Below are 23,345 nucleotides of genomic sequence, written 5' to 3' on the forward strand. Positions count from 1 at the left end.
TACTTATCAGTTGTTGTATGTCCTGCAGGAAGTGGTGTATTCTTTCCAGTCTGACACAGTGCTCTCTGCTGCCACCTCTGTCCATGTCAGGAACTGTCCTGAACAGGAGAAATTTTATATGGGGAGTTCCTACTGTTCTGGACAGTTCCTGACATGGACAGAGGTGGCAGCAGAGAGCACTGTGTCAGACTTGAAAGAATACGCCACTGCCTGCAAGCAGAGTTGGACTGGCCCACCAGACCACTGGTGGGCCCGCAGCTTTAGAACCTGCACTAACACTGACTGACATGTCTTTTCCCACTGATTCTTCATTGGTGGGCCCCCGAAGGCCCCAGATACCCCAGTCCAACACTGCCTGCAGGGCATACAGCAGCTGATAAGTACTGGAAGACTTGAGGTTTAGAAATAGAAGTAAATTACAAATCAATATAACTTTCTGACACCAGTTGACTTGATAGAAAAAAAAAATCACCGGAGTACCCCTTTAATTCTCTACATCGCCCTCCTCTGTGCTTATTCCAGTCCAGTCTTGTACTTGTTATATACAGGTGCCCAAAACTGTACACAATATTCCATATGTGGTCTGACTAGAGATTTATACCTCTTGCTTGTGCCGTAAATCAATGCATTTCATTGCGATCATGATGTTGTGATGTTACCTGGGTGACTGATACTCAGCGTCTGCAATCGGAGTATAGGCAATAATTCAATACCAGAGAGATGTCCCCCGCTCGCACAGCAGTCTCTTTCCTCCCCCTTCTTACTCACTCACCTATACTACTTTCCTACACGGCAATTCATCTTTTAGGTAATGATAATTATCATGCAATAAAATATAGATGAATTGCGGCGATTGCCAATTTCCAATTTTCATGGAACATTTCACTGTAAGTAATCCCATTTACACCTGAACCAAGAGGAAGATCAGTGGTGACAGGCTTCCATTGTCAGGAATGAAGAAAAAGATAAGAACGAGATAATAACTATATGCGCAGAAACATACACATGTACTCACACAGACTTATCTGTATTGTTCAATGTATATACATTTACATGGAATGAAGAAAAGTATGTGACCCCCTAATTGCTATACCCCATGCTAGAAGATGCAAAAAATACATAAAGCAATCAACACAGACAGATTGGCCTTCATTAAAGGGGTACTCCGATGCTGATTAAAAAAAAAATCAAACATATTTCTACATTGAGGCTGGGTTCACACTACGTATATTTCAGTCAGTATTGTGGTCCTCATATTGCAACCAAAACCAGGAGTGGATTAAAAACACAGAAAGGATCTGTTCACACAATGTTGTGATTGAGTGGATGGCCGCCATTTAATGGCAAATATTTGCTGTTATTTTAGAACAACGGCTGTTATATTGAAATAATGGCCGTTATTTACTGTTATATGGCGGCCATCCACTCAATTTCAACATTGTGTGAACAGATCCTTTCTGTGTTTTTAATCCACTCCTGGTTTTGGTTGCAATACTGACTGAAATATACGTAGTGTGAACGCAGCCTTAGGCTGGGTTCACACTACGTATATTTCAGTCAGTATTGTGGTCCTTATATTGCAACCAAAACCAGGAGTGGATTAAAAACACAGAAAGGCTCTGTTCACACAATGTTGAAATTGAGTGGATGGCCGCCATATAACAGTAAATAACGGCCATTATTTCAATATAACAGCCGTTGTTTTAAAATAACAGCAAATATTTGCCATTAAATGGCGGCCATCCACTCAATTTCAACATTTTTTGAACAGATCCTTTCTGTGTTTTTAATCCACTCCTGGTTTTGGTTGCAATATGAGGACCACAATACTGACTGAAATATACGTAGTGTGAACCCAGCCTTACCCTGTAAGGATTAAGTGCTCATCGCTCATACAGCTTTGTTGATGGCAAAATAATTTTTTTTTATTAGTGCCCATGCAAAAACAAATTATTTATTTAAAAAAAAAAAAAAAAAGGACAAAAAAACCTTTTTTTTAAATTAAAGTAAAAAAAGAAATTCTTTGGAGGACTTATACACAGGAGCATGGCTAGGATTCATGTGGCCCCATAGCAAAACACAGTATGGTCCCCATGAATCCTCGTGTCTAAGGGGAGCGGGGGTTTGCCCCCCCCCCAGACGGCACGACACGCCGGTGATCAAAGAACACCCTTCCCCCCGGGACAACGCTCAGAGTGGCTGCTGCGCTGTGAGACCCACTCTGAGCGTCTGGGAAGGGTGTTCTTTAATTGCCGGCCCCTTGCTGTGAGAGCTGCTCTGAAGACCTGCACTGTCCCTGGGGGAAGGGGTGTTGCTTTGGCCGTACCATAGAGGTGGCCATGCACGGGTCCCATAGCAGCTGCGTGGCCTGCCTTCAATGAAGCCCATGAGTGTATCTTTCCCCTTTGGTGCACTGTATGGAAGATAATCTATTGCTGTTAAGTGCTGGAACATATTGTGATATGTTTATTCCCAGAACAATAACCTCTTTCAGAGTTTTCATTTACCAGGTATTTATGTTTCAATTTTTTTATATATTTAAAACAATAAAGATTTTTTAAAATGGAAAATTAAAAAATGAAAAAAAACCCACAAAATTATCCCCAAACCATATTATCTGGTAATGTTCGGCGGGGATATCATCACACATGGATGGAGCTTTTCTTGCTTTTTCTCTTCTTCTGTAAGATCCTTAACAAACAGGTTAAAAGTTCAAGGGGCCGCAGGTAGACTGTAAAGTAATGAGGTAAAATAAGGAAGTATAGAGATCTCTAATGGGCCTTGTCATACTGCTTAATCAAGTGTGGGAAATGGGGCATGCAGGTTGGCAGATTCTCCAGTCATGGGTAGTTGCAGCTGACAAGGAGCGGGGAATAATCCTCCCGGATGAGGCTTTGCACTGGAACTGTTGACAATGCGCGCAGTGTTATAAGCAGATCGTGTTACTACAAGGATATCGAGCTTGTGTATAAATCAAGTTGCCGTGTTTATGTTACTTATGCCACATACTGGTTTGTTCAGATAAAAGTAACCAGCACGTGCCATCCTGTAACAGCCAACATACTCGTATACTTGCTTTACTTATTCACCGTGGATTTGAAACACTGGTTCCAAATATGAAACCACGGAGTGAATGGAAGCAATGTACCATTTGGTTGTTATGTTCACCACTTTTCTTGTGCACTTAGTATAGTGTAAAGTGCTAAAGCTATTCACCGTATCCTCCTAGTCCTTTCAAGTTCAACCACAAATGTAACATAGAGGGAATGTATTACCTATTTTTTTGTGGATCAGAGTTAGGCTACATTCACACGTCTGTATTTTTCATCCATTTTCACTGACCAGGAAACACGGAATCTCATAATTTCAATAGATCTATTAATACATCCAGTAAATTTGTCCGTAATATGGTCCGTAATTGCGTAACAGACACCCCAATAGAAGTTTATGGAGAGTGCAAAAATTACGGAGAGTACATTGCAATCCGCAAAACCATCCACATCATCATAGATCAGTTTCTTATGACATTACCAAGCTCCTCCTGCCAAGCTCATCCTGGCCGCCATTTTATGAAGGAAGTAGCTGCACATGTGATGCACCATGGACCATGTGACCTTTTTTGGGGGGTTGGCACAGCTAATGACATCATTTTAGCCACCCCCTTTTTTTTCTTACACTACACCTTTATTTGCAGATCCGCAAAAAAACAGAATACAATACGGAACACACTACAGATACACAATGGATGATTTTTTTTGCAGATTGCGGATAAATGATAGAGGATCCAGATTTTCATCCTTGAAAATAAATGGACATGTGAATGTAGCCTTAGAAAGTAAAACATGCTTTTTTCTAATCTGTTTCTGTTTCCTAATTTTTTTGTACACTATTGTGGGCCATCTTGCCTGAGCTATTATAACAGCATTTAGAAATATGCTTTACAGCAATCCCTATGGACCATAGGGAACAGTAAACAGGACCTGTTCCATTCAGATGATTGAGAATGGCTTCTGGGTGGACTTAGTCACCTTTATAGAGGTGAATTTACAGTGAGGGGGAGGCTGAGTTGTAAACATCAGCTATTGTGTTTACCTGTTATCTATATGCCGGTGTCACCTGTCACTGATTGTGATAATAAGGAGGAGTCTGCTGGAAAATGATCTGTACAGAATAGGAAGTCTCAGCTTAGTTTTAGGCCAAGGATTATTCTAAAATATAAATAGTACAATGGAAAATAACCACCAAAAAATGCATTAAAAATATGTTTTAACTTAAAAACTCGATTTAAATGGATCATTTTCGGATGACACATTGCCCTTAAAGGTCTGATATCACAAAGCTCATTCCCATTAATAGCCCTGTGTAAAAGGGCTGCAGATGAACAAGCTAACACTCCACCCTGTGTGTAATAGGTGACGTACAGCCGACCATGATGAATTTTAAGGCCTTCAAAAACAATCCAATGGTTGATCATGTAGCCCAGCCACATATTTGAAGACTTGTGAAGGCTCGGCAATTGATATCCAATGACCTAGATGAGCGCTTATACTCGTGGTGGCATCAGCCCATCTAATTGGTCTTTTTAGTAATGACACCAGCATTGAGCACACATTGCTCTTATCATCTCGGCTATATTAGGGCTGTCACAAAAAAAACCTGAGCTTTTCTTTAGAACACTAATGTAAGAAAAAGGCTCTGGTAGATCTCTATTGGTCTTCTACAAGTCAATGCTTTATATAACGTCATTGCTTCTCTATGAAAAAAAAAAAGTCGCTTCAATGGTTGAAAATACAACTCTACAGCCTTAGGGGCCTATTCCACAGAGCGATAATCGTCCGATTCGGCCGATTTATGATCAGCCAATGATCGTGTCATCGGCTGATGGTTTATTTAGGTTCATACCTAAAATCATCGGGCACCGACTGCGCATCGCTGCGTGAAATAGCGGTGCGTGGCCAGCGACCGACAATTTCACCAGCATCATACATTACCTAAGCATGTTGTTTCACCTGCGCTCCTTCTTCCTCCAGGTACCGCACACAGCAGCTTCGATGCGGCTGGTCTTTGCAGACAGACCGCTCAGCCAATCACTGGCCAGGTCCCCCGCGGCCAGTGATTGGTTGAGCGTTCTGTCACCTTAGACCGCTCGCACCGAAGCTGCTGCTGCGCGCAGGATCGGGAGGAAAAAGGAGAGCAGGAGGAGCCCTGCAGCATGGTTAATAAATGGTGTTCAAAAAGGGCTGCAAGGACATCGGTCCCTGCAACCCTCGCTAAACGATTATCGGGCCGTGGAATAGGCCCAGTAAACAAACACTGATCTAGCAGATCTGTGCTTTTTTACATTATTGATCGGGCCCACATCGGCCTGTGAAATAGGACCCTTAGACACAGCAGAGTTCAGGGGGTTTAGGAGAGTATAATCCATAGACAGTGTGTTTTGCCATTGTTTTCCAAATCCACCTAACTCAATTCATTGAGTGATTTATTCAATATCAAAAGCTTTATATCAATATCATTGATTGGTTTTGCTTAGCATGCATCTTAGCAATTGCTCTGAAGACCACGGCTACAGCGTAGAATAAATGTGTGATGCTGACAATACAATAGTAAGCTACATAGTAAGCTACCGACAAACTTCATCAGTGACCAGCCTATCACACAGGTTAAAGGGAAACTATCATCAGGTTAGAGGTATTTAACCTGCTCATAAGTCCCTATAGCATACGGGGTGCTGAGGATGAAGGTAAGTTTCTTACCTTGATCCTCAGCGCTGTTTTCAGGATATATGTAGGTTATTTTATATACTAATGGGCTGGGATACCATCCTCAGCCATCCAGACCCTCCTAATGAATATTAGCATAGCAGAGCCCCAATATCCATTAGAAGGGGTGGGTCAGCCAGGGCGGAGCAGTACACTAAGCCCCAAACCCAGTGCACCAAATGCCTCAGTAGCTGTATAGGCCACAGCAGGTCCAGGAACATGGTAAACGTTTTTATCGGTGTTCGAACCCCGACTGACTAGAAGAACGAATCAAGAGAGCAAAACACTCATGCACACTGCTCACCTCACTCTATCCATAAGAGCTGGAAGTCCTTATAGACTTGCAATACATGTCCGTTTTTAAGGTTTGTTCTCTTGATCGATTGGGGTCTGAACACGCAGACCCTGACCAAAATCCTTTAATACACCCCTGCCCATGAGCCTTTGGCAAATAATATCTTGTGCAGCACCATAAGGCTAGGTTCACACAACATCTTTTTTTTGGCCGTTCAACGACTGTCTTTGTGGACGTCTGTCATTTTGAGGTCAAATAACATCCGTTATTTTGAAATAACATCCGTTACTTCAAAATAACAGGGGTTATTTGACCTCAAAATGACGGATGTCAACAATGACGGCTGTCGAACTGCCAAAAAAAAAACATTGTGTGAAACTAGCCTAAAGGTGAACATCCCATGTACTGGCAGACACGTGTTCTCATTGCTCCAGACAACTATCACAAACCAGATGATTCGGTCAATGCAAAAAGTAAGTAAGTTACTTGATATCTTACTTGTGCATATGTTCCACGCCTACCACGGTCATGATGAGATAGGAGATACTGCTTTGCACAATAAAATGTAAGGCATACCTGGGGAGATGAAAGACATGAGGTTACTGGCAATGCCCGATCCATTTATACAAAACTTAACAAACAAGTCTCCATGTAAAGACTGAAGCTGGCCATGTACATTAGATATGTGACCACTGAACTCAATGATTCTAGCAGGATCGGCTACCCATCTAATGTGTATGGGGGCCTCCCGATTCTGCCTCAATGATGGTGTCGAAGAAGACTGGACATATTGGATGTCATCAGCCCCATCCTTTTCTTCTCCGGAAGCTAAGTCGCCACTAGAGGATTCTCTCCTCTTCCCATTCAGAACATGGTGTAGAATTTGTAATCACCAAATAAGATCATTGACATGAATTACGGGTAATAAGGACAATGCTAGTATACTACGCCATCTGCATTCTTATTCCGTGAACTCTTGCAATGCGGTAATATCTATAAATCGCCTTCTGCTAAAATTTTTGGCAGTAGCCAACCTGTTTATCTTCATACTATTCTTAGAAAAAGAGAACAAGTGGGGATAGGCGCTTGCATAAAAAGTAATCTATACAGAATGCAGGCATACAGAATAATACACTTGACATAGCTTCACTTCCTCTATTACTTAAAGGGAATCTGTCACTAGGTTTATGCTGCCTTAAATGAGGGCAGCATAAACTAGTGATAGAAATGCTGAACAGATTGGTGTATTACGTACATCATTTTGTTCAGCTGTTCTCCTAATATGCAGGAGAATAAGATTCTTGACAAACCCCTCCCCCTGCCCTCCAGCTGCTGATTGACAGTTGACTGCCTATACATAGCATGGATAGATAACTGCCGATCAGCAACTAGTGGGCGGAGTTTTCTGCTTCTCATGAATATCTAGGACTGCTGGGCTCATGCACATAATGGAAAGGACTACTTATTTTCCATGTTATTCAGGAGGAGATCTCTGGATCAGCTGCACAGAACAATGTAAGTGATACATTATTCTGTTCAGCTTCTCTGTCACTAGTTTATGCTACCCTTAGATAGAACAGCATAAACTTACTGACAAAGTCTCTTTAATGAGGATTAAAATAGGCACTGGAGTTTGGAACTGACATTGTATAGTGATTTGGTCTCCTAAAGGGACTATCATGGGCCCAGGTACTATATACACCACATCCTTGGATAAGATATGAGCTCTTTATCTCATTCTGGAGGTGCTATATGTAAATGCCAAGGAGTCTATGAAACAAAGGTCACTGTATCTCCTTACTTTAGAGCCCCACTGAACTGAAGACTGTCAGGATATACAATGCTAATTCAATTGGCTTTACTTACAGAAATATACAGAGAGCTCGGATGCATTATCTAGTTCATTCAAGGTTATAGAAAATCATTGCTAGAGAAGCCGAGTAGCAATTATAAAAAGTGCTCGGGATGAGAGTCACGACTGCTCATATATAACACTGTCACATGAGAACTGGATACTAAAGATTTGTAGAACGTAGTTTTCACACCAGAGACTATATAGAAATCCATTTAGTAGAGGATTTATGCACCATTTTTCTGGCTTTTCTGAGATCTATAGTAATTCAGTAATAATGGGGGCACTCTGACTGGCAATGTTATATGGTCACTGGCATTTTAAACAAATCCCCTGTATTTAAAAGCTTCTGTGATTCATAACATATTTGTAATCTCTAGATAAAATGCTCTTAAGTCTTGACCACTAGGTGCCTCACTTCCCTGCTGTCTACTGGCTGTTAGGCACAGACTGTCTCAAGTAACAGAGAAAACAAGACAGAAAACAGGAATGGGGGCTTAGCTAGTATTACTGTATCTGCAGTAGAGAGAGCCTGTTCCAGCTATCGATGATCCTGTCTGCCACTTCTAGAGGATCCTTACCGTGCCTAAAAGGTAAATCAAGTCTTCCCTCTTATCTCAGCAGCAGCTTATTATAACCCATCCATTGATTTTCTGCTTCTGTTTCTTTCATTTCTGCTCACATAGCACCTCGCAAGGCCAGTGCATCACTAACCCCTTCTCCCTCCACATGCATTGAAAGTAGAGTACTATAAACCATTCCCCAGCGCAGTGTCAGCCTGTTCAGTCCAGTGCACTTTTACCAGCACTGTGTCACAGCATAGCGGTAAAAAGTAGGGACTGTGTTATTATTGGTCAGACAAGTAAGGGAGGGAGTAACTGTGTGTGTACTGCTGGCAAACAGCCCATCTCTGGTCTTGCTCCATTGAATTAAAAGAATGAGAAATAGCTGTGAACCATGGAGGGGGCTCTAAGGGTCCTATTCCACAGGCCGATAGGGGCCTGATCAATAATGTAAAAGAGCGCCGATCTGCTAGACACTATTACATGGCCCGATAATCGTTTAGCGAGGGCTGCAGGGACATTGTTACCGATGTCCTTGCAGCCCCTGTTTAAACACCATACTTTATCTAAGCATATTGCAGATCTTCTCCTGTGCTCCTTCTTCCTTCCAGTCCCGCGCGCAGCAGCAGCTTCGGTGTGGCCTGTCTGAGCTGACAGACCGCTCAGCCAATCACTGTTCTGGCCAGTGATTTGCTGAGCAGTCTGTCAGCTAAGACAGGCCGCACCGAAAAAGAAGGAGTGCAGGAGAAGACCTGCAATATGCTTAGGTAAGCATGGGGCTTGTGAAATCGTCGGTCGCCCGCCGCGCATCGCTATTCCAAACGATCAGCTGATGACATAATCATCGGCTGATCGTTGTCTCTATTCCACAGAGCGATAATCGTCCAAATCGGGTCAATTCGAACGATTATCACTCCGTGGAATAGGACCCTTAGGGGCCCAGTAACAGTTTTTTTTTGGTTTTGTTTTTAACCTTTGTAATGGTGGCATTAAGAATAGTGACACTCTTAAAGGGGATACCCCAGCAGGTACTACTCACATGTGGGGGCTAATGGATTATTCCTGCAAACACTATTAGTGGGGAAGCACTGGTTGGTACTAATGTGAACAGTGCCTGGTAAAACTAACCTCAGCTTGTGAAGAGATCATTATATTTTTCTTATTTAGATTTATCTGACTCAGTAAGAAATCACAGCAGATTCTGAAGCAGCATAACCAGTCGAAAAACATCCATTTCCCCCTGACAGAAATGTTCAAAGCAATTTACTCTTTGCTGGCGTTACATTGGTGTAATAGATAGCGGGAAGAAGAACAAAAGCCTCGCAAGGTGAATCACCACAAATACTACTGACTTATATATATGATATTTTAAGGTATGCGGTTTATAAGCTGTATATATGTATATATATATATATATGTAGAGCTCCTCTGCTGGTGGAATTCTTCAACAAATAAAGAGTTAATGCTGTTCAGACTGTGCACTGGGGTGGGATTATTCTCAGAGCTTTCCAGTGCAGTGATGGATACTTAAACTACAAGACCCATGATCCCCCAGGGTCAGTGTGGGAGGAGCCGGGAGGAGAGGAGGAAGAGGATGCTGGGGATGCAAGGACAGTGTGTTGGGATGCTGCTGGAAGCAAGTGAAGAGACCCCTGTGCTTTCTCTACTAAAAGACTTTTATCAGCCCATAAAGCACCTGCAAAGAACCTGCCTGTTCTCAGACACATGCCCGGGCTGTGAGTACAACCAGTTACAGTGTGCAACAAGTTACAGTGTTGGTGTGAGGCGGCCACCATTTCAGGAAGGACACATGGTGGATGTGTAGTGCTGTCAGCCATTTCTAAGCAGGAGATAACAGTAGCACATACTTACAGGAGCCACATCACATGCAGCCCCAGTGTTCTACATATAACCCTGCAGACTGGAGGGAAAATACAGGGAATAAATACAAGTGCTGTGAGGTGTATGTGTGACAGTGAGGGGAATAAGTGACAGCCTGCAGCCTGAGGTTTCCCCACCTGCATGTAAAGAGAGAGAGACTACAGCTAAAGCCTATCAGTCCCTGCACTGTTATCTGTGGGAGCTACTGGATTTACAGCTGTGCACATGCTGGACTTCTCCGGGTTTTGGTACTAGAGGACTCTGGACACATTTTTCCTCCTTAAACCTGTTCTTTTTACTCTTACCTCAGACAAGAACCTCTGAGGGCATTTTTGAATCAGTTAGATCATAAAATTACAGTTTATTGTGTGATTTAATGTCTATGCATGTGTAATTAATAACATTACCTTAAGTTCATTATTGCTGGTTAATTAGCAAATCATTTTCTTTTGTTGCTGTATGCTAATTGTCTATCGTGTTAACTGCTCTAAGGACAATTCTACTAACCTGTCCTAATAAATGTGTTTTCCTGCTGTCAAAGAAAACTGTGTCAGAGAGTTGGGGAATATTTGGGGTGTCACCAAGGTTTCAGGCAGGGGTCCAATCCAATTAGTATAATAAAGCTCCACCTACGGGTGTGCTACATTTGGGGGCTCGTCCGGGATCCTCTGTGGACCGCCTACTTGTGAGTGACTCCGCCCTTTTCCCTCCCCCCCCAAAGTGTCTCAGACCCAGTCAGCAACAGCAAAATCATGGCAGAACCAACCCTAGACCCACAAGCCATTGCTGAATGGTGCAGAACCCTCCAACTGGACCAGAGTCACTGTCTAGGCCTGTCCATTTCCACCACCATCCTTACCCATAGACAGATTTACCAGATAATGGACGAGACTCTGTCCGACAGTCGTTGTTTCATTAGAGGTCTAAAGCAAGACCAGAGTGGTAATACCATGAGAGTTCTATTGGAATTAGACTGCCCTGTTGCTAATGTAGTAGTGCCTAGCAATCTGGAAGTAGGAAATGAAAAATACAAAGTGGAAATAGTCGTACCAGCTGAAGAACAGCCGATCCAGCTTGCAAGTCAACCTTCGACTCAAACAACCACTACCGCCACAATTGGCCCAGAGTTTCTGAATGCTCTTGGTGAATTAGTGGAAAAGTGTGCCAAGTCAGGACATTCAATGGCTAGATATAAACGCTTGCCAATGTTCTCAGGGACTCAGCCTCTCCCATCTGATGAAGAAAGCTTTGAGGCCTGGATGGAACAGGCTCTGCAAGGTCTGGATGAATGGGAAGTTTCTGAAGCTCTCAAAAGGCAAAGGATAGCGGAAAGTTTGAAAGGGGTAGCAGCTGATACTATTAGGAATCTTAAGTTGAGCAAGAAAGACTGCACTGCACACGACTACCTGGAGGCACTACAGGATGTGTTCGGTAGGATAGAGGGAGTCTCTGAACTCTTGTACCAGTTTGAGCACACTTACCAAGAAAAGGGAGAAAAGTTGTCCCTTTATATACAGCGGCTGGATAAAATATTGCATCAGATGAGGCTGAAGAGAGGCATGGATGCCGACTCAGTGGACAGTGTCAGAGTAAGACAGCTACTTCGAGGAGCCCTACCCTTAGACCCAGTTATGCTCAAGTTGAGGTCCCAAGGGGACTGTGGCACTCTTAGATATAACCAATTGGTCAAGTTGGTCCGAGAAGAGGAAGCCATGTTGGAGGAAAAAGGGGTCAGTGTCAAGGACCCAGGAACCTTCAGTACTAAAGTGCAGACAGTACAAGCTTGTTGTGCTGGGGAGGAGTTAGCTCAGCTGAGGGAACAAGTGTCAAAGCTAACTGAGCTGGTGACGTTAGTAGCTGGTACTCAGTTACAGCCTGATGAAAGGGCTGAGACTGTGCCCTTTAGTACTGCCCCCCAGAAGGAGAGAAAAAGAAAAGATGCTATAATCTGCTACCAGTGTGGAGGAAGAGGGCATGTTAGGAGGCAATGCCCAAGCCTTGAAACCTCCAAGGAGGTGCAGACAAGAAAGCAGCCGGGAAACTTCAGAGGGCCCCAGTGAAGGAGTCAGCTGGGTGCCCCAGAGGAAGGAACTCCAATCAAGCAAAACATAGGGTGGACCAGTTCAACTTTAACCCTCGAGCTAAAACCAAAACTGAGGTTCAGCCTTTACCACTGAAGTGGGTGAGAGACAAAACTAAAGCCATAACACGACAGAAGCGGATAGAAGACTCCACCATGTATGACTATTCTCAAAGTACCACGAGTCGGCCCAAAACCAGATATCAGAAGGTTGTGCCTGATGCTACAACAGACACAAAATCAAGAACACCTCCTGAGTTAATTGGGCCTTCCCCAGTAGTCTCAGTCCGGATTGAAGGAGTGTACAGCAAAGTCCTGTTGGATACGGGAGCTCAGATAACAGTACTTTTTAGGGATTTCTACCAGAAGCATCTAAAGCATCTCCCTCTTCACAAGTTAGAGAATCTGGAAATCTGGGGCCTCAGTGACACGAAGTTCCCTTATGATGGCTATGTATCTCTAAAGGTAGAATTTCCTTCTTCTGTGGTGGGATCAACGGAAGTTTTCGAAACTTTGGCCGTTGTCTGCCCCAGACCTAAAGAAGGTGGGGAAACAGCCATGCTGGTAGGCACCAACACTGACTTTGTACGAAGAATGTTGAAACCTCAATTGGTGAATAAGCAGGAGGCAGTGCACCCAGTGTTGAGGCCCATGTTTGCTCTGCTAAAGTCCCAGGAAAGATACCAGAAGGAAGATATTGGTCATGTGTGGACTCAAGCCAATAAAGAATATACTGTTTTACCTGGTAAAGTTACCTGCATGAGGGCCAAAATTAAAATGTACCGTGACAGCACCAGTTCTCATCTTATGATGGAGATGGATCCTGAAGCAGATTTACCTCCTGGAGTACAATTAGTGCCAGAAGTCTGGCCATCAAACAAATTAAAGCATCCACAGGACTCCCTTCTAGTGGGGTTGAAGAATACTGGGGGTGCTCCAGTAGTGTTAAGGCCTTCTATACGCCTCGGAAAGGTTTACAATGCTACCCCTTTACCCTCTGCAGCCCTCCTTGGAGCAAGGACAGAAACTGTTGAGGCCCTGATTGATGAAGTGGATATAGGAGGAGGTCGAATGTCACCAGAGTGGGTAGACAGAGTTCGAAAGTTGTTGAAAGCTCGAAAAAACTGCTTTTCCGCACATGAGCTGGATATGGGATGTGCAAAGAGTGCGCAACACCAGATCCGATTGAAAGATGATAGACCTTTCAGAGAACGCCCTCGAAGAGTAGCTCTTGGTGATTTAGAGGATCTACGTAAGCATCTGGAAGACCTTAAAGTGGCTGGGATAATCAGAGAGTCCCGAAGTCCTTATGCTTCACCTATAGTTGTGGTGCGCAAGAAGAATGGCACCATTCGGATGTGTGTTGATTACCGGACTCTAAATCAGCGGACCATTCCTGATCAGTATGCCACCCCTCGAATTGAAGATGCTTTAAATTGTTTGGTAGGGAGTAGGTGGTTTAGCGTCCTGGATCTGAGGAGTGGATACTATCAGATTCCAATGAGCCCTGAAGACAAGGAGTTGACGGCTTTCATCTATCCAGGTGGATTCTTTGAATTTGACAAAATGCCACAAGGTCTCATGGGGGCTCCAGCTACGTTTCAGAGACTTATGGAGAAAACAGTCGGTGACATGCATCTGCTGGAAGTGATCGTATATCTGGATGATATAATAGTGTTCGGAAAGACATTGGAAGAACATACTGACCGGCTGATGCGAGTCTTGGATCGGCTTGAGCAGGAAGGACTGAAGTTGTCTCTTGAGAAGTGCAAGTTTTTTCAGCCTTCTGTGACGTATGTAGGGCATGTGGTTTCTGCTGAGGGAATAGCCACTGACCCAGAAAAACTGGAAGCTGTGACATCATGGCCCAAGCCCCGGACAATCACAGAAGTACGTTCTTTCCTGGGGTTCTGCAGCTACTACAGGAGATTTGTCAAAGGGTTTTCCAAAGTAGCGAGACCTCTCAATCAGCTGCTGCAGAATGATGTGGAACCCGGTGACACTGACGAAGAGAGTGCTCTCCAGAAACCAAAGGGACCTAGAAAATCCAAGGAGTGCATTGAAGACCGCTGGAGTCCAGAATGCGAGCAGGCATTCGAACAGTTGAAGCACTGCCTTACCCATGCTCCTGTGCTAGCCTATGCTGACCCTGCCAAATCGTATGTGCTGCACGTGGACGCAAGCCGAGAAGGTCTTGGAGGAGTGTTATATCAAGAACATGATAAGAAACTAAGACCGGTGGCTTTTGTGAGCAGAAGTTTGTCTCCCACTGAGAAGAACTATCCAGCCCATAAACTGGAATTTTTAGCTCTCAAATGGGCTGTGGTTGACAAATTACATGACTACTTGTATGGGGCTGAATTTGAAGTTCAAACTGACAATAACCCCTTGACTTACATACTGACCACTGCCAAGCTGGATGCTACAGGGCATCGGTGGATGGCTGCACTTTCAAATTACAATTTTAGCCTCAAGTACCGCCCTGGGAAGGAAAATGGGGATGCAGACGGACTGTCCCGAAGACCTCATGGCGATATGCACCCTGAAGATGAGTGGATGGAAATTCCCGCACCTGGGGTGAAGACCATGTGTCAATATGTTAGCTGTTGTTCTGAAAATGGATGTTGGGCACGAAAGCTGGGGCTTCACGAGGAGAGTGTGCCTGAAGTCTACTGTAATCTGGTCACTTTGCAAGCTTCACCTCTTCCTGCTATTACGCAAGGTGATTTGAAGAAAGATCAAAGAGAAGATTCACTCTGTCGGCTAGCTGTAGAGGCTCTACAAAAACAACAAGCTGATATACTGCACACAGATGATCATCCGTTGGCTAGACTCCTTGCCAAAGAATGGGATCGTTTGAAAATCCGCAATGGGCTGGTCTACCGAAGAGCTCCAAGTCATCTAAATGGTGAAAAGTGGCAGCTACTACTCCCTCAAAAGTACAAGGATGTAATATTTCAATCACTACACGACGATCATGGTCATCTGGGTTTTGACCGAACTTTAGGCCTAGTCAGGGACAGATTCTACTGGCCATGCATGAAGCAGGATGTAGAAGATTATTGCCGTTCTTGCCTTCGCTGCATTCAGAGGAAAACTCTGCCTGCCAGAGCCGCTCCTCTGGGAAAAATGGAAAGTCAAGGGCCGCTGGATCTTGTTTGTATTGATTTCCTTTGCATTGAACCAGATGAAGGTGGAGTCAGCAATGTATTAGTGGTGACTGACCATTACACAAGATACGCTCAGGCTTTCCCTACCCGTGACCAAAAAGCCATTACAGTGGCGAAGATTCTTGTAGAAAAGTTCTTTGTGCACTATGGCCTTCCAAGGAGGATCCATTCAGACCAAGGGAGAGATTTTGAAAGTAAGTTGATTCATGAGCTACTCACTCTGCTGGGTGTACAAAAAAGTCGTACAACCCCATATCACCCACAAGGAGATCCTCAGCCGGAGCGTTTTAACAGAACCTTGTTAGACATGTTAGGTACACTGTCGGCCGAGAAGAAAGTCCATTGGAGCCGGCATGTAGCTACTGTCGTCCATGCATACAACAGTACTAGAAGTGATGCTACAGGATTCTCTCCATACCTCCTCATGTTTGGAAGAGAGGCTCGACTTCCAGTTGATTTGGTTTTCGGTGTTACTGCTGATGACACATCCGTACAATCACATGCAAGCTATGTGAAAAGATTAAAGGAAAACTTGAAACAGGCCTATGAACAGGCTGAAGCTACTGCTGGCCAACGTCACTATCAAAATAAAGCTCGTTATGACAAAAAGGTGAAGGTCCATGACTTACAACCAGGAGACAGGGTTCTTCTAAGAAATCTGGGTCTTCATGGAAAAAACAAACTGGTCGATCGTTGGGGTTCACAAATCTACATCATCTGCTCACAGTTGCCTGACATCCCGGTGTATCAAATTTGCCCAGAAGGGAAGAATGGACCCATCAAGACATGGCATCGAAATAATCTTATGCTTTTGACAGAATCTGCAAGGATTATAACTTCAGAACCTAAAATAGCTCAGCGCAAACCCAACTCTAGGCGGTCTAGGAGACTGAGGCGAAGGGAACCTTTACTCCTAAATCAGGAGGAAACTAACCCAAGGGAACAGACAAATCCAAGCGAAGATGAGTGGGAGCTAGATGAGTTTTTCCATGACTGGAATGTGGATCTTCCATCAGACATTAATTTGAATATCAATGCTCCAGAATTCGTTCCCCAACATATCCAACAAGAGCTGGATGATCAGTCTTCCCTGGATGCAGACGATTCCCTGCCAAGGGACAATAGAGATGGCACTGACACCCCTGGTGAATGCCCTGCACATTCTGCTGAAGCAATTTTTCTTAATCATGAGGATAAGGGAAATGGAGCTGGGCAAGACACATCTCAAAAAAAGGAACAGGAAAAGTCTGAACCAGGTTGTGAGTCAAGCTTCTCTGTTATAAGCTCTGAATCAAGACCTTCAAGACCCATTAGACCTCCACAAAGACTTACCTATGATTCCCTGGGTCATAGTACTCAAGAGCCTATTAGGACTGCTCATAGACTGACCTTCGCCCATTCTCCCCTGAATGTTAGTTCACTTGGTGACACCCTGCCCCAGACAAAATGTGGTGATGTGCCTTGGTGGGATGTTCCTCTTGCATATAATGCTACTGCTTATTTGATGGTGTATTAATAATTTTATAGTTTTATAATAACCCATATTTTCTCTTGCTCATCTTGAGAGGACTCAAGACTTCAAGTGGGGGGAGAATGTAGAGCTCCTCTGCTGGTGGAATTCTTCAACAAATAAAGAGTTAATGCTGTTCAGACTGTGCACTGGGGTGGGATTATTCTCAGAGCTTTCCAGTGCAGTGATGGATACTTAAACTACAAGACCCATGATCCCCCAGGGTCAGTGTGGGAGGAGCCGGGAGGAGAGGAGGAAGAGGATGCTGGGGATGCAAGGACAGTGTGTTGGGATGCTGCTGGAAGCAAGTGAAGAGACCCCTGTGCTTTCTCTACTAAAAGACTTTTATCAGCCCATAAAGCACCTGCAAAGAACCTGCCTGTTCTCAGACACATGCCCGGGCTGTGAGTACAACCAGTTACAGTGTGCAACAAGTTACAGTGTTGGTGTGAGGCGGCCACCATTTCAGGAAGGACACATGGTGGATGTGTAGTGCTGTCAGCCATTTCTAAGCAGGAGATAACAGTAGCACATACTTACAGGAGCCACATCACATGCAGCCCCAGTGTTCTACATATAACCCTGCAGACTGGAGGGAAAATACAGGGAATAAATACAAGTGCTGTGAGGTGTATGTGTGACAGTGAGGGGAATAAGTGACAGCCTGCAGCCTGAGGTTTCCCCACCTGCATGTAAAGAGAGAGAGACTACAGCTAAAGCCTATCAGTCCCTGCACTGTTATCTGTGGGAGCTACTGGATTTACAGCTGTGCACATGCTGGACTTCTCCGGGTTTTGGTACTAGAGGACTCTGGACACATTTTTCCTCCTTAAACCTGTTCTTTTTACTCTTACCTCAGACAAGAACCTCTGAGGGCATTTTTGAATCAGTTAGATCATAAAATTACAGTTTATTGTGTGATTTAATGTCTATGCATGTGTAATTAATAACATTACCTTAAGTTCATTATTGCTGGTTAATTAGCAAATCATTTTCTTTTGTTGCTGTATGCTAATTGTCTATTGTGTTAACTGCTCTAAGGACAATTCTACTAACCTGTCCTAATAAATGTGTTTTCCTGCTGTCAAAGAAAACTGTGTCAGAGAGTTGGGGAATATTTGGGGTGTCACCAAGGTTTCAGGCAGGGGTCCAATCCAATTAGTATAATAAAGCTCCACCTACGGGTGTGCTACATATATATATATTTATTTGTCAATGTCATCATAGGAGGACTGCACAGTGGCTGATGCCTTTAGCTGTAGGAACTTAAATAGAAACCTAGAAGGCTGCCTGCACCTAGTCTGCCCGTATACAGTATTATTTACTTTCTCATTAGCTTAGGATAGATATATGTTTATCCCAGGCAGGTTTACATTCAGTTATTGTAGATTTACCAACCACCTCTGCTGGAAGTTAGTTCCAAGCATCTACTACTCTTTCAGTAAAGTCATATTTTTTCATATTGCGTCTTCCCCCTTAACTTACTTCAGATTGTGCCCCTTGTTTTTATATTGACAGTAGGGGTGCGGTTACACAGAAAGATTATATGATGCCAAAGCCAGAAACAGAGTTCAGGTCATAAAGGAAAGTCTGAGATTTCTCCTCTTTTCAAATCCATTCCTGGCTTTGGCTTCAAATCTTTGGCAGATAATCTGTCAGATACTCTTTCTGTGTAAATCGACCCTTTAAGGTATAAAGCTAAAGTCCACCTGTAAATACATTGTTCTGAATTACAGCTTAAAGTGAATGTACCACTTAGATACTGATAATAATGTTCTTTTTATCCTAATCTGTCTTTATTTTCTGATTTATTTTTTTTGCTCCATTTTTGGTAACTGTGATGCACTGCTTTTAACAGCATTTGGGGATATTTTTTACAGCAAGCCCCATGTGCACAGGAAAAATGGACTGGAGGGTGCCCTATCAACTTTTATGTGAGCAACCATAGGCTACTCCCCTCCCACATTACACCTAATTGCACAGGGGTCCTAGTAACCATGTTTTTGCAAATGTCTTGTACACAGGGTTTACTTAAACCAGACATCCTTAAAGGGGAACTAATAGCAGATTAGACGAATCTAACCTGCTAACAGCTCCCTAGTGGGCTCTGAGGATGAAGGTATGTCTGTTACCTTCATGCTCCGAGCCATTCCTGTGCTGTCTATTCTGAAATCCTCTGCCCGGTAAGCTGCTAGGAGCACTGGGGCAGGGTTACTGACTTCCCAAGCACCGATCCGGCCCACCCCCTTCCATCGATAATCATTAGAAGGGGCTGGCTTGTTCCCTGAGAGGCAGGCCATTTCCAGAGGTGTCTGGCAGTAGTTTACCCCTCTTTTGTAGAGAACACATGGCTGAGCCTAATGTTCATGTGTATGTGGAGAAAGGGAGAAATAGCTGTCAAAAAAGTGTTCCTTGAAAATGTATGGAGACCTTAAAGGGATTTTAAAGGAGTAGAAAAACACAGCGCCACCCCTGTCCTCACGTTGTGTGTGGTGTGTGGTTCATTCACTTCAATGGAAATGAGCTGCAAAATCTACACCCAAACTGAGGACCAGAGAGGTTCTGTTTCTGCAAGAAAGCGGACATATTTTTCTTATTCTGGTTAATGTAAGTGAATGTAGCTGAGCTGATACACTGGCACAGAGACTGGTCTGAAGTAGTGCTTTGTAGGAAAGAAAGAAAAGGGATAATGTTATTTTTATTACTGCAGCCACTTTGTTTTATGGCTTAGTGGGTATCTCAGAACTGATAGTCCCCCACTAGTCAGTAAATACAGCAATGTGCCATAGCTTACTATAGTAAATAACACCAATATTACTGTACTACCCTGGCTCGTGTGCAGTACTGTATACCCAGATACACCTAAAAATGAAGTCCACTTACCATCCAAAGCAAAAAAGTGCAAGGTACAGGCCCAGAAGGGTTGCAACCACATGTCTGATTAAAGAGCTAGTTTTGCTTGAATGAAGGTAGGTACGAAACCAAATAGCAGCAAGCAAGGCAAATAGTTGGCACGCTACGAAGTTCACCTGTGGACAGAAAAGAAAATCATGATGGATAAAAAAAAAAATCATCCTACCGGAAGTTTGATTTCCAGTTGTTCATATTTATTCATGTGAAATAAAATTACTCTCTTATTGTGGTACTTTAAAGTGAATGTACCATCATGGGGAAGACGGCGCCCCGCTCCGTGATTCTATTAGAATCAATGGAGCCATGTCATAGAGGGGCGGGGGTTTCCTTACACTGGAGCCAGGCTGACCCACCTCCAGTGCTTCATCCTCGGCCCAATACCCGTGGATAGAATGGTCCGAGGTTCAAAAAACAGACCGCGGCACTGGCTTCCCCGCACCGGCGCCGTTCTATCCGTGGGTCATGTTAAAGCGAATGTACCTGATGGTATAGTCGCTTTAAATGTGATATTTATCAGTGTATACAGTGTTGTTAGGTCACATTAGCAGTACAATATACTTGTCATTAACTTTCCCAGCCACTAATGGTAAGATGACTCTGCTCATTATGTCCACATCTATACAGAAAAGCTCTACAGAAAAAAAAAGTCAAACAATAGATTTTAGAAAGTTATAAGGATTTGTAAATTACTTCTATTTAAAAATCTCTAATCTTCCAGTACTTATCAGCTGCTGTATGTCCTGCAGGAAGTGGCGTATTCTTTCCAGTCTGACACAGGAAATTAAGGATTACACAATGTCCATTTGTACTAAAGATGAAAAGTTTTAGAACACCTGAATTTTTCAAGTTATTTTTGACTTTAGTACAGTTCTAGAATATCAAATGAAATGGTTCAGAGGTTAAAAAGTAAGTTAAAAAAAACATAAAAATAATATGAATTTTTAATCTCAGCAGCCGCAATAGTCTGAATTTATGATTTTAACCAAAGGGCTTTTTTTCCCAGGTAAAACATGAAGGACCAGTGCTCTGTGGCACAGAAAGGAAATTATGGTTTGAAATTAGATGCAAAATATTCTTACAAGTCTTTTTTTGGAGATTACTTCCAAAACTTCTGATTTTATATACCCAGTACTGGAGCAGACTATATTACAACACTTGCTTGGGTAGGATAGGTAGAGTTTTGCTCTTCATGACTGAGCACATTGCTATCGTAATGGCAATTAATAGGTCTGTCCGATTAAGGCTGTCCTGCTGAGAAATGGTCAAGAAAGCCAAGACTGGAAATCAGTAAAGTTTCCAATACCATCAAAGGAAACTTGTAAACTGAAGGAAAAGCTAACAGGAAAAGGTCTGGCAGACCAAAGCTACTACAAAGTGTTTGAGAGTCAACCATTTGCACCATTGTCACCTGACAGCACAATATCTCTGTGGCAAAAGATATGTGCTTCCATGTAACCCCTGTAGAGGTCTCCACTGAGCACCTAATGTTTTTGTATATGTAAAACAAAAACAATCACATGCCGCCGGGATTTCCAGAACTGAGTTGTTTTGACATTTCAGGAAACAATGTGACTGCACATTAACCCGCACCCATAACGTTGCTGACTCGTTCTGAAGCAATCGATGCTAGAACAAGAGTTGTGTGATAGTCACGTATGAGCTGAGATGGCTACAGACCTGCATGATCACAAGTCAGGGCTGTACATGTGATCTTAAAACTAAAAATATTTACTCAAAAACAACTAGAGGTTAAAAAAAAGCAATGTTTTCTTAGGATAAAACCTTTAAGAAAATATTGGAGGGGTTGTTCCATGAGGATATGACATTTCCATTTGCCCTGTTAGGACATCTGAATGATGAAAAGTGGACATGAGTGTTTTTTCTACTGATTTTTAGGGTTGGAGAAGCTGCATTCACATCAATCAGCCATTATCATTTGGTCAGTTGCAATGAAAAAAATAAGGGTGTTGTCATCGTGAGCTCAGGACCCCCTTCTATCAGCCCATCCATATTATGAGCCATCCTTAGGTGAATCCAAGCCCATCCATGGGCTTAGGACCCCCACTATGAGCCCCACCCAGGTGGTACAACCCATCTATTTCATGAGCCTCCTCGGGTGGACCTCAATCCATCAATGGCCTTTGAACCTCCTCACTCAGGTGGTCTTAACCGATCTATGTTATGAGCCATCCTCAGGTGGACCTAACCTCAAAAGTTCGGGACCCATTACTATAAACGCCACTTAGATTGTCCAGCACATCCAAGGGTTTAGAACCCCTCATTTTGACCTCCCCCCCCAACATAGTCCACCTGTCCATATTAAAAACATTCTCTTAGATAGCACCCCATACATCCACGTTATAACCCTATGTCAAGTGGACCCATCCTATCTATGAGCTCAGAACCTCTTCAGGTGAACTCGGACCATACATGTATTACATAAACAGCCATTCATTTAACCAGCTGGAACCTGTAACAGTGGCTCAACAGGGTTTTCAGAAACGGACCCTGTAGTAATCAGCTTCATTGTGAAAAGAGGTTGTTGTAGTAAGACAACCCCTTTAAGAAATTCTACAAAATTAGGTTGGGTTAACCTAAAAACCAAAAACACATGATACCTGACCCATTAGATATTATGTTAGGAGATATCCTATGAGGTCCATATTGTAACTCCATTGGCTTTTTTTTCCTGTCCAATGTTCCTACGTGGACACCATCCTCTAGCATCTGCTGTTGACAGATCTAAGATTGTTAACAGTTGCATTTGCTTTATAATATATATCGTTACCCAATTCTATTTGAGTGAATTATGTTATATGAATCCCAGAAATATGGAGGGGGCGACATTAAAAAGGGTTGTATCGTCTCATGTTAAAATTTTTTCCATGCAGAAATTTTTAGGGATCAAATTTCTTCTGATTCTATAATTTATGCTGTATAGCTCGCATCTTCTTGTACTAGTTATAAACCAACACTAATAGTGACCTCTTCTATTGACATAACCCACTTTACACCTAAGAAGCTAAACTTCCTATCCTCACCGTGACTCCATCTACAATTACCAGCCAGACCTGGAAGCCTCTCAAGCTTGGATGAATTTAGAGCAAACACAAAGCTAATGACAGAGACAAGACGATGGATTATTCATACTACAGTACAACAATGCTTAGTCGGCTCTTCTGCCTTGTAAACAATAACCCTTACAACACCACGCAGTCTCTCGCCTTCCGTTCATTGTGGGCCGAGGGATACGGCTCCAGATACAAACAGATGTTCACTGCCTCCTTTCTTAAAGGGTTTTATTCTTACTAGAGATGAG

The 23,345-nt window shown here is 43.2% G+C and overlaps 1 protein-coding gene across 2 annotated transcripts in view; it reads right to left on the reverse strand.

Moving 5' to 3' along the window:
* The window catches only part of MBOAT2 (membrane bound O-acyltransferase domain containing 2), a 164,370-nt gene that overhangs the window by 101,292 nt on the left and 39,733 nt on the right, over positions 1-23,345 (reverse strand). For both annotated transcript variants that reach the window (XM_069975704.1, XM_069975705.1), the window contains exons 2-3: positions 19,997-20,142; positions 6,556-6,633 (exon numbers count right to left, since the gene is read on the reverse strand). In XM_069975704.1, the coding sequence (XP_069831805.1) occupies positions 6,556-6,633; positions 19,997-20,142 (224 nt within the window). The remainder of the gene's footprint in view (positions 1-6,555; positions 6,634-19,996; positions 20,143-23,345) is intronic.

The sequence above is a fragment of the Dendropsophus ebraccatus genome, chromosome 6 (genome assembly GCF_027789765.1).
Source record: "Dendropsophus ebraccatus isolate aDenEbr1 chromosome 6, aDenEbr1.pat, whole genome shotgun sequence".
In the NCBI taxonomy this organism is placed as follows: domain Eukaryota; kingdom Metazoa; phylum Chordata; class Amphibia; order Anura; family Hylidae; genus Dendropsophus; species Dendropsophus ebraccatus.